The sequence below is a fragment of the Drosophila ananassae genome, chromosome XR, assembly GCF_017639315.1.
Source record: "Drosophila ananassae strain 14024-0371.13 chromosome XR, ASM1763931v2, whole genome shotgun sequence".
NCBI classification, from domain to species: domain Eukaryota; kingdom Metazoa; phylum Arthropoda; class Insecta; order Diptera; family Drosophilidae; genus Drosophila; species Drosophila ananassae.
The window spans coordinates 14,979,047-14,989,452 of record NC_057932.1 but is presented as its reverse complement, the minus strand read 5'-3'; the positions used below and the strand labels follow the sequence as shown (position 1 = coordinate 14,989,452).

At 47.6% G+C, this 10,406-nt stretch overlaps 2 protein-coding genes across 2 annotated transcripts; both read right to left on the bottom strand.

The window, feature by feature from the left end:
- Window positions 1-3,064: 3,064 nt before the first annotated feature.
- On the bottom strand, window positions 3,065-7,412 carry LOC26515357 (putative mediator of RNA polymerase II transcription subunit 12). The gene is made up of 5 exons (XM_044717503.1): window positions 7,379-7,412; window positions 5,093-7,291; window positions 4,677-4,852; window positions 4,514-4,610; window positions 3,065-4,451 (listed from the first exon to the last, which is right to left on the bottom strand). Exons 1-5 carry the CDS (start codon window positions 7,410-7,412, stop codon window positions 3,268-3,270), a joined length of 3,690 nt encoding a protein of 1,229 aa, XP_044573438.1. The 3' UTR covers window positions 3,065-3,267.
- Window positions 7,320-9,816, bottom strand: LOC6505042. The gene is made up of 5 exons (XM_014904783.3): window positions 9,552-9,816; window positions 8,150-8,590; window positions 7,893-7,960; window positions 7,625-7,780; window positions 7,320-7,567 (listed from the first exon to the last, which is right to left on the bottom strand). Exons 1-5 carry the CDS (start codon window positions 9,629-9,631, stop codon window positions 7,455-7,457), a joined length of 858 nt encoding a protein of 285 aa, XP_014760269.1. The 5' UTR covers window positions 9,632-9,816; the 3' UTR covers window positions 7,320-7,454.
- Between the last annotated feature and the right edge of the window lie 590 nt (window positions 9,817-10,406).

The following is a 10,406-nucleotide window of genomic DNA, read 5'->3' as shown; positions in this document are numbered from 1 at the left end:
CTTAATTTTCGAAAATTTTATAAGGGGTACCATCAGGATTTTTTCCAAAATTTGAGCCAAATTTTTTTTGCTTGATTCTCCCAATATTTTGATGCAGATTTAAGGATATTGAGTCCTGATTCCAAAATGGTATTCCTTTGCCAAATCGGTTGAGAAATGACCGAGATATGAGCTTCTGAAAGTGTAGAATTTCAAAAATGGCCAAAACGGCAACTTCAAATGGCCATAACTTGGCTATAACACCGATCGAGGAATGATATATATCCCCGCTCTTATCTCCTCAGGGACTATCAACCCCCATCAAAATCTGAAAACCCAAATTTGGAGCCATTTTTCGCATGTTTTATAATTCGCAACCGGTTCAAGCGCGAAAAACTATAAATAGAGGGTCGCTGCAGCGGAATCGGTTGTTTAAATCCTTAGTATCTTGCACATTTATGGTCCGATTTGGGCGAGTGATGTCTTAAACGACTCGTTGGAATCCCTTTAAGCGATTGATGCAAGAAAAAAAAAATCGGAAAATCCATCAACAAATTTTGTATGTTAAAATCTTGAAATTTTTTTGCATCATTCGCTTAATAAGGTTCCTACGAATCGTTTAAGACATCACTCGTCAAAATCGTACGGTAAATGGCCGAGTTGTTAAGTTTTTTCCAAAAGGATTCCGGTGCAGCGACGCTCTATTTATACTTTTTCGCGCTTGAACTGGTTGCGAATTATAAAATCGGGGGTGGTCGAATTTTCGCTAAACTCGTTTTTCTTCGTCTCCTTGGCTGTTTATCATCAGTTTTCGATGCAATTTGGCTTTTTCCATGCAAAAATATTATATTTCACGATTTTCAATAAAAAAAAGTTTTCAAAAAATACAGTTTTTGAGGAAAATTCTATATTTTTTAAGTAAATTTTATTCAAAATACATTTGGCTGGAATCTGGTCTTGAAGACCTTTAATATATAATGAAAATTATTAACAATAACTTATATTTATGGTTTTTTTTTAATATTTTATTTGACAACCTATCAAAGGTTAATCGTAAAAAATATATTTTTTTAAGGGAAAATATATATTTTTTAAGTAAATATTATTCAAAATACATTTGGCTGGAATCTGGTCTTGAAGACCTTCAATATCTACAGAAAATTAATAACAATAACTTATATTTATGGTTTTTTTTAGGTTTTATTTGACAACCTATGAAAGGTTAATCGCAACGAGAAACAGAGTCATGATGTAAGACCACACATTTAATTTCATTTTTATGCAATCGAATATAATTTTGAATTATCGGTGGAGGGGCTGATGCGCGGCCGGCAGAGAAATGGATTTGAACTTGGAACCAACAATTAACGATAGGGTCGTCTGCCAGGTCTGCCTGGCTACTCAACCTTCACCATCTAGCAGATCCAGTGTGTCTTTTTATGTTTAGAATATAAGGAACCAATATTAAAGCTATTTGCCGATTGCTCAACGATATACATATTCCAACATATACCGAATGAATCAAGTAACTAAAATTGTTTACTAATTTAGACAATGCCTAAAACAATGTGTTCTAGTTTTGTTTTTCTTTTTTTTTTTTTGGTATAAGCAAAATTATTCGGAGTGGGGGGCTACAGAGGCTACACTTAGGCTACAGAGAGAGAGGTACAGAGGTAAGGTAGCAGCAGCAGCAGGTTGTGGTTCGGACCCCGGTACCGATTTCTATTGTTTACAAACAAGACTGTTGTAAATTCATCTATAAAACTACAAAAACGTATTCAAATTATCTCTACGAGCTACGTCTATAAATCTATAAGAGCAGCACTAAACATATCGCAGCAGCGATATCGAGGTAGATACGTTGTTTTACGAATCACAGCTCAAGTTCTGATTGCTTATACCATCTAATTGATATTTTTGTTGTTTCCTATTTCTCATTGGCTCCGTTATCGATCCCTACAATCATTCCCAGTTGTTGGCACGTCGCCGTTTGGCTGTCGGTTGCACTCCCAGATCCTCATCAGGGTAACGATTCAGATAGGAGTGTAGCCATCGGGAGAACTCATTCATGTAGGGATCGATACGAGCTATCACGTTGAATGTTGTTAGGGCAGGCGGTGGGATTGGCATATTCCCTGTCCCCAATATCTTCGTCATAACGTGCTCGCAGTGAAAAATGGCCACACAGACATCCGTTTCCACGACCTCCAGACGCAATGCCAACTTGGCAATCGATTCAGACAGTTGTTTCAAGACCACATACGTCTTGGAGGAGAAGACGGCTGTGAAGAAGGAGAAAGAGATGGATAGTCAATGGACTCATAAATTAGAAAGAGAACTCAATGGTACTCACATGGTCTGTCTTTCCTGGAAACGACGTAGTACTTCTGTAGCAAATTCTGGGCACGACCTGTAAAACTGGCTTGACGTTGATATAGAAGATGGAGCAACATGCGCATGTCCTCATCCGGGATATTCAGAAGATCGCTGGGCACGGTTTGGTCATAATGGCTTCTTCTCTCCAGCAACCTGTTCCACATACTCTCGCTCACCTGATGGCCCATATAGATTGGGAAGCCAAAGAGCCTGCAAGTCGACAAGGAATTCCATATTATGGATATATTACAGACCCATTAGAGAGCTCCAACTTACGGACAAAGTTTGGCCAAAAAGGCACTCTGATTGGTTGCATTCTCCGGCAGCCAATGCGTCCAGATGGCCGCCTCGAGGCACTGCAGCGTTTGAGTTTGCGGCACCGGCACCGCTCCATTCTCAATGCACTTCTCCAGGTATGTTTGATTCGCCCTAGACTGACGATTCCAGTCGCCCACGTAGAAGACGCCCTGCTGGGCCATTATCAGAGGGCTGGGTGTCCTCCAGTTGCTGCGCTGCGGCAGGCCGCTGAACGTCGACTGCATATCTTGATCGCCAAATGCCACATATCTGGGAGCCAGTCTCCCAATGTTGGACATCAGCTGGTGGCACTGATACGAGTCTGTCGCGATGACGCACAGGGAGATCGGCGGACGGAGCTCACCCGGCTCGATGGATATGATGCTGGCGAGGAGCATCATCTTGAGGTAGGCGTAGCAGTCCATCGGGACACCCTCCTGGCTGAGCTGGGCGCACAGGGTGTAGGTGAACGCGTAGTCCGAATTGACCTTGGTAATCAAACGGTAGAGATTCATGATGCTGCTCGGGATGCAGTTGAAATCCCCTCTAGGATAATTAGAAAAGACCGAGTTGTTCCTTTCCGGAGTTCGGAATATGTCGAATAGCGCCGGATATCTAGCGACGCCTGGACCGCCTTCCCCGGCGTCTAGATCGATGGGTTCGCCGTCCTCCGGGTATAAAACCCGAAATGCCGGCACCGCCGCCGCCACCTCCTCCACCTCCTCCTCCTCCTCCGACGCCCCGTAACGTTCCGCCCGGCGGCCCGCCGATCCCCATTGCCGGGAGCCCACGGTGAATTGGGTATCCTCGCGGTCCATATCCAATAAGGGCTGGCTGAACATGATGTCCCGGTTGGTAGCCTGCCATCCGGACTGGTCGGCCCGCTCCTCCGTAGAACTGAGCGTACGGGGCATGGATGGCTCCGGCCCGGTAATAGTGGAGGGCGGCATACTGATGTTGGGGGTGAATGGCGGTGTATTGTTGGTACTGTTGGTAATGATGGTACTGATGGTACTGCTGGTAGTATTGTTCGGGTGGCGGGGTCGCCAGCCGGTAAAGGAATCCGTACGTTGCGTGCCCACACCAGTGCAGGGGAGGCTGGCAAGCCGAAAATCCGACTGGCGGGCGTTTCTGATTTGGTTCTCCAGTTCCGACGACGACGAGTTGGTGCTCCAGACATCCCTCGACCGTGGCTGGAAGTAGATCACCTGTGGCGCCCGTGGTCCCGTGTTCACGTTGATGGCGAACGGCGGCATCATCGGGTACTGCTGGTGTATGGCTGGGGGATTCGAGGCCAGGCTGAGTGGCGCCACCGGCTCGGGATAAACGATCGACGACCGTGACGAATGGCAGTGGGGCGGCATCCCCGGCGCAGTATAGTAGCAGTTCGGATCGGAACAAGGCGTGGGCAGCAGGGCACTGCTCGGAATCCGACCCAGAGGACGTCTTATCCTGGTCTCCTCGCCTTGGGTAGGTTCTTGCGAGGCTTGGACCGGGCCAGCTGGAGTAGTTGGTGCTTGAGGAGCAGCTAGTGCTTGAGAAGTAGCTGGTGCTTGAGGAGCAGCTAGTGCTTGAGGAGCTGCTGGTGCTTGAGGAGCAAGTGGCGCCTGATGAGGAATTGGTGCCTGTGGAGGAACTGCTCCCAGCGGAGGAAGTTCTGCCTGCGGAACTACTGGCGCACGATGAGCAACTGGTGCTTGAGGAGCAACTGGTGCATGTTGAGCAACCGGTGCTTGTGGAACAACTGGCGCTCTTGCAGCAAGTGCCACCTGTCGAGCAGATGGAGCTGCCGCTGGTTCAAGGGGTGGCCCTGGACTAAATTGAGGCTCTGGCTCTGACTCCTCCTCTTGCTGATCCACACCTTGCTGCTCCTCGCTGGCCCTGTTTCCTTGTCCCTGCAAGGCCATCAAGGACTCCACCTTCAGACTTCGCAAGTACCGCTGGCGACGACGTCGTTGCTGTAAGAGAATCCAAAAGAAACGGATTATTAATCATCCAACCCAACTCTGCCGGCAAATACTTACGGAGATCCTGGAACTCGGCACATATTCCGCTGCCTGCTGCTCCTGGGGCTCAGGCTGCTGCTGATTGTGTTGACCCCTCGGAGTGAACTCCTGGGCATTCGAGTTCAGGGCACTTCGTCTGGCAATCTCAGGGGCGCTCCCCGTCTGTTGCTGCTCCACATGATGCTGTTGCTGCACTGCTTGCTGTTGTTGTCGTTGCTGCTGCTGCTGACGTTGCTGCTGCTGCTGTCGTTGCTGCTGTTGCTGCTGCTGTGGCTGCTGCTGCTGTTGCTGCTGCTGTTGCTGCTGCTGTTGCTGTTGCTGTTGCTGTTGCTGCTGCTGCTGTTGCTGCTGTGGCTGCTGCTGCTGCCGTCGCTCCTGCTCTGCCTGCTGTTTCTGCTGCAATTTATTGTTAGATCGTTGCTTCTGCCACTCACGCTGGGCTTGGTGCTGCAGGAACTCCCGCTGCAGCTTCTGCTCCTGCATCTGTTGCTGCTGCAGCCGCTTCTTCTGCAGTTCACGCTGCAACTGCTGCTCCTTCAGCTCGTCCTGCAGCTGCTGTTGGCGCAACTGATGGTATTGTTGCTCGCGGAGCGCCTGATCCGATTGTGGATGCAGTTGGTTATGCGACTGCGTTTGCCGCAGCGGTGCCTGCGAGTACTGAGGCAGCTGGTGCTGCGACTGCGTTAGACGTGGCAGAGGCGTGTAGCCAAGCACTTGGGTGTAGGGATGTTCCGGTTGAGATTGCAGTTGAGATTGCGATTGCGATTGAGATTGCGATTGATCTGGCAGCTGCTGCTGAGACTGCGATTGATGGAGACTGTTGCTGATCGAAGGCACCGACTGCTGCTGGTGCAGATTGGGATAGGACTGCCGTTGCTGCAGTTGATGCTGCGACTGCTGGGGGTGCATCTGAGTCTGCGACTGCCGCTGCTGGAGTGACGGCCGGGGCTGAGAGTATATCTGCTGCAGGTCGTAAGGCGATGGACGTCGCTGGAGCGACTGCTGGGACTGAGAATACACCTGCTGCAGGTCGTAAGGCGATGGACGTTGCTGGAGCGAGTAAGTGGATGACCGATTCTGCAATTGCTCTAGAGACTGCCGCTGATGCAGTTGCTCCTGAGACTGGTCTTGCTGCAGTTGCTCTCGGGACTGCTGTTGCTGCAACTGATGCGGGGATGGACGTGGCTGCAGTTGATGCTCAGACGAACGCTGCTGCAACTGTTGCTGCGAGGGCCTCTGCTGCACTTGATGCTGAGACTGCTGTGCCTGAAGCTGAACCTGCGACTGCTGAGGCGATCGCGGTGGCGTTTGAAGCAACGGCTGTCGAGGTGTGGGCGTATTCTGGCGAGGAACCGAAGGCAGTTGCGGAGATCGAAGCAAAGCGGCATAAAGCGGTTGCTTAGGCTGCCCCCGCACTGGCACAGGTGCCTGATGCTGCTGCTGCTGCTGCTGCTGCGGCGTGCGTTGATGCTGAGGCGTCGGCTTGAAGATCTGCATCTGCTGCGGTTGATGACTATTCTTATGTGGAGAGTGTTGCGGCGGAGCTCGATTCTGCTGTGGCGACCGCCCTTGCTGCTCGCTCGGCTGTCGCTGTGGTGGCTGGCGAGCTTGACGAGGAGATGGACGCTCCTGCGGCCGCTGCCTCTCCTGCATAGGCGATTGCGGCGAGCGCAGCTGACTTTGTGGCGGAGCCTGTGGCCTGGACCTAAGCTGCCTCTGCTGCTGCTGTTGGGGGGGAGAACGCGGTAGCGCCTGCACCTGCGGCTGCTGCTTTCGCCCAGAGTTGGAGCTGGCCGACTGGATTTCCGGCGACTTTTGCGCAAACTCCTGGCTCATCGTCGCCCAACGTGGCACCCGACCTATACCTCCGCGCCTCTTGCGCGACCTGGCTATGATGAATCCCTGATCCTCGTCGTCCTGAGAGGGCGGAATCTCGGCGTTTTCTGGCTCCACATCACCGCCACCATCGCGTCCCTGAACTGCGACCTCCCGTGACTCCTCTTTGGCCCTCGGAATCGGCAATTTGCGTCTTGGAGAGTTGGGAGCGATAGTAGGAGTCTTCTCAGACTGCTGCTGCTGCACTTTTGGTCTGGCCAGAACGACTTTTGGGACAGGTGATGAGCCTGCCGCTTGTCGCTCGGCGGCATTGCTGCTGCTGGCGGAGTTCTCGTCTGGTGGAAGAACAGATTCTGGCAAAAAGTTGCCCAGCACTGGAGGATCAATAATCCGGCCGCGACGTCCTCGCAAGCGTCCAGCATTCTGCGATGTAGATGGCCCGGCATCTGGCTCCGAGGCAACGACCGGAGGAGGTGGAGCACCTTTAGAACGCTTCATGCGCTTTCCCAGATCAGGATACTGCTCGGTATCCAGACGATACTGCTTCTCAGCGGCAGTCTTCGGTTGACTCTTTTTCTCGGGCGAACGCCAGACATTGAAAGCCTGCGCCTTGGGCTTCGCTGACATCCTGGGAGAAGCCTCTACGGCTCGCGACTGGGCCGAAGTGGAGGGCCGGCGTTGGCTCGCGTCCGAGGGCGTCATGGGCGACACCACCGGAGTCACATCGCTCTCATTCTCCTCGTTGTTGTCATTCGATGGTATGGTGCTAGAAGGAGTAAGTAATGAGTAAGGATTCTCTGAAGAACTGAATCACTTACCCAATGGAAGTGTTTGGATCGGGCGGGTTTTTGATTAATTGTATTTGGTGGTCTGGTGTCTGTGACTGATCTGGAGTGTCCTCGCCGTGCAGGAAGACATTGAGGAGGACGGGGCCTCCTCGACGGCCACGGGACTTGGCCTCTAGTTGCTTCTTAGATGGCATGCTTCTATCTGGTAGGTGCTAGCTCCGCCGGCAAAGTATCCAGTTATCAGGTAGCTACCACCCAACTTCAAATCGCAGTCGTGGGTGTGAGCTACAAACCACAATAATTACTATTATTATTCATAAAATAATGATCTAAAAGGCTTACCTCTTAGGCGGACTAGCTTGGCACGATGTAGGCAACCGGTGGTCCTGGGTGTCTGGATCGCAGAGCCGGGCAAGATGGCCAGGAGATGGTACTGTTCAGTTACGCGTAACTTTTGATATTCACTCATGGGCCGCGAGCAGCCCGAACACAACGGAGCTGCGAAGCAGAGAGGTCTAGGATTAGAATCAGGATTATCATAATAGAATAAGGTAATGGGTTGGGGGAGTGACTGGGGAATCTAGTGGCTAGTCTACAGTCTAGACCTTACCATCCGTGGAGCTGGTCTGTATCGCATTTCGCATACAGCCGCTGCCGCAGTACCAAATCGTTTGCAGGCTAAAATTCAGAATATTGAGAACAATTAAGCTCTATTATAGTCAAGTGGGATGTCTATTAGTGGCCCTGGACTAGGGCTAGCATGCGGAGTGAGTATGGAAGAGGTTAGTCTTTAGGTTTTAGGACAAATGGATAGCAGACACCGGAGTTAATGATAGTTATTGGTTAGAATATAGACTCCTAGCTTACACCAGGTTCTCCGGTGGCGTGTAGGCCGACAGGATGCCCTGCACCTGGGTCAGTCCGAGCCGCAGGCAGTTGTCCCGCGGCTCGAACTGCAGGCCCGGGGTGTAGGGCAGCCCCACCAGCCGCCAGTGGGCGTGCAGCTGCGAAATATCGATGGGCTTCAGCCCGGCTGTCTTTAGTTGATCCCTAACCAGTCCGTAAACGGTGTACTTGACAGCTTCGGCGAACTGTAGCGGCTCCTCAACGACCAGTTCAAGGAGTTTGGCCGACAGACGGAGCAGATCCCGGTAGACAAAGTCCAGACGCACCTGGACGGGTGCCAGCAGGTCCTCGGGACGACGGTGAGTCCTGTAGTTCTCCACAAACTTACCAGCAGAGCCCTCGATCAGCTTCAGCAGCTGGGTCTCCCGGCAATACTTCTCCACCAGCTTTTGCTCGCGGAATCTGAATGTATGGTATTTTTTTGAAGTGTATGTGTAGGGAGGGAGTGTATTTTGTTTCATATATTGGCAGTCCAATAATAAATATTTATTTAAAATAATATATATGTATTTTACTTACTTCTTAGTGGAAAAACGCTGAAATAATTATAAAGATAGCTTGCAAAACGAGTTGGATTCTTAAAACATTTTCATAAAATTGCAGAAAATGCTTAAGAATTAATTGTTTTAACGGAACTCGCGGGAGCAGCAACTTTTTTGAATTTATTCCAATATTAATTAAAATATAATAGTAAGGTGGAAAACAAAATTCTGTCACATTAGGACGACTAAGAAAAAATATATGACCAGTAAGGAAAGCTGTTAACTTGTTTCTGAGCCAAACACCAAACATGACTTGACACAAATCAAAAATAAAAGTCATGGCCTATGCGATTAACTTTTTTTTTCCTCCAAAATTTTATTTTCATTAATAATTTTTTTTTTTTAATAATTTCAATTCAATTAAAAGAAATCTTTTCTTTCAGTGTAGAGTGCAAAAACGGGAGGCCACTACAAATGCCGTTGCTTTGCCGGCGAAAGCAATTCCAAAGAGGAGACGCAAAAAATTGCAATGCCTCTCCTGCTCTCTCCTGCGGATGAAAATTTTGTCTCACTTGACGCTTTTTTAGACGAAAATGCGTAAATTTTATTGCAAAAATCTATAAGGAATAGATTTAAGCATTAATTAAAAGGTTTTTCTCGTTAAGGAATGCAAAAAGGCAGAAAATGGCAGAAAAAAAAGTTCAAAAAAGTTGTCTCATCATCGCATGCGCAGCCGGCAAGAAAATTGCAATTGCAAAAAAAAAAAAAAAGGAAGCTATATTGGGCATCCCTTTTATAAAATTACAGATTTACTCTTTTTGAATAATATTTGAGTCGCTTTATGTTTTTAAATAGTAGCTTTAATATAAAAAAATACTTACTGACTATTTGAGGGACTAGCGTTTGTTTCTTCGGTGGTCGCAGAAAGTTCCAATAAATTTGTGGAATCTCCTGTGAACATTTTATTTTAACCAGACCCGAAAGCTAAACACCAATCTAATACACCAACACAACTCTTCAAAGCGGCACCGGGAACTTTATGAACAATTAACCAAATGCAATGACGGCTAGTTGTAAAGTGAAATGCTTTTTGAAAGATGTGCCCTCACTAGAGGTGAGCCACTAGAGGTGACAATATTACAACTAGTTTCGATGACTTGAAATCGGTATATCGGAAATCGCTCACTTTCCAGTGAAACGGTTAACATAAACGGTTAACTAATGTCCAGTGGGACACATAAACTTTGATAAATAAAATATTTAAGAGAAAATAAAAGTTAATATAGAAGAATTTAGCCTATCAGATGGCCTATCAATGTAACATAACAGTTTTTTAATAAAATAAAAATTCAGTTTTGATATTTTTAAAATTTAAAATGTTTTTAAACTTTAAATATAAGAATTTTGTGAATTTACATATTTCAATAAAACTTAAAGACTCAATTAATTTCTTGTTAGCTATTAAGAACAATCAAAAACGCGCTAGTCAACTTGTTTAAAAGGCAAAAAGTTTAACCGGTTCGTAATCGGTTAATTTTTTAAATAGCTAGTTGTTTCAATATTAAAAATTATAGTGGCAATAAAAAATTAACTCCTTAAATAAAATAAAAGCTATATAACTGACAAAATGTTTTAAACTCTGTTATTATATTTAATATAATGCAGTTAAATCGATTAAATTTTAAATATCTAGTTTCAAAAATTTCAAAATACAAAATACATCCATCTCTCTCTTT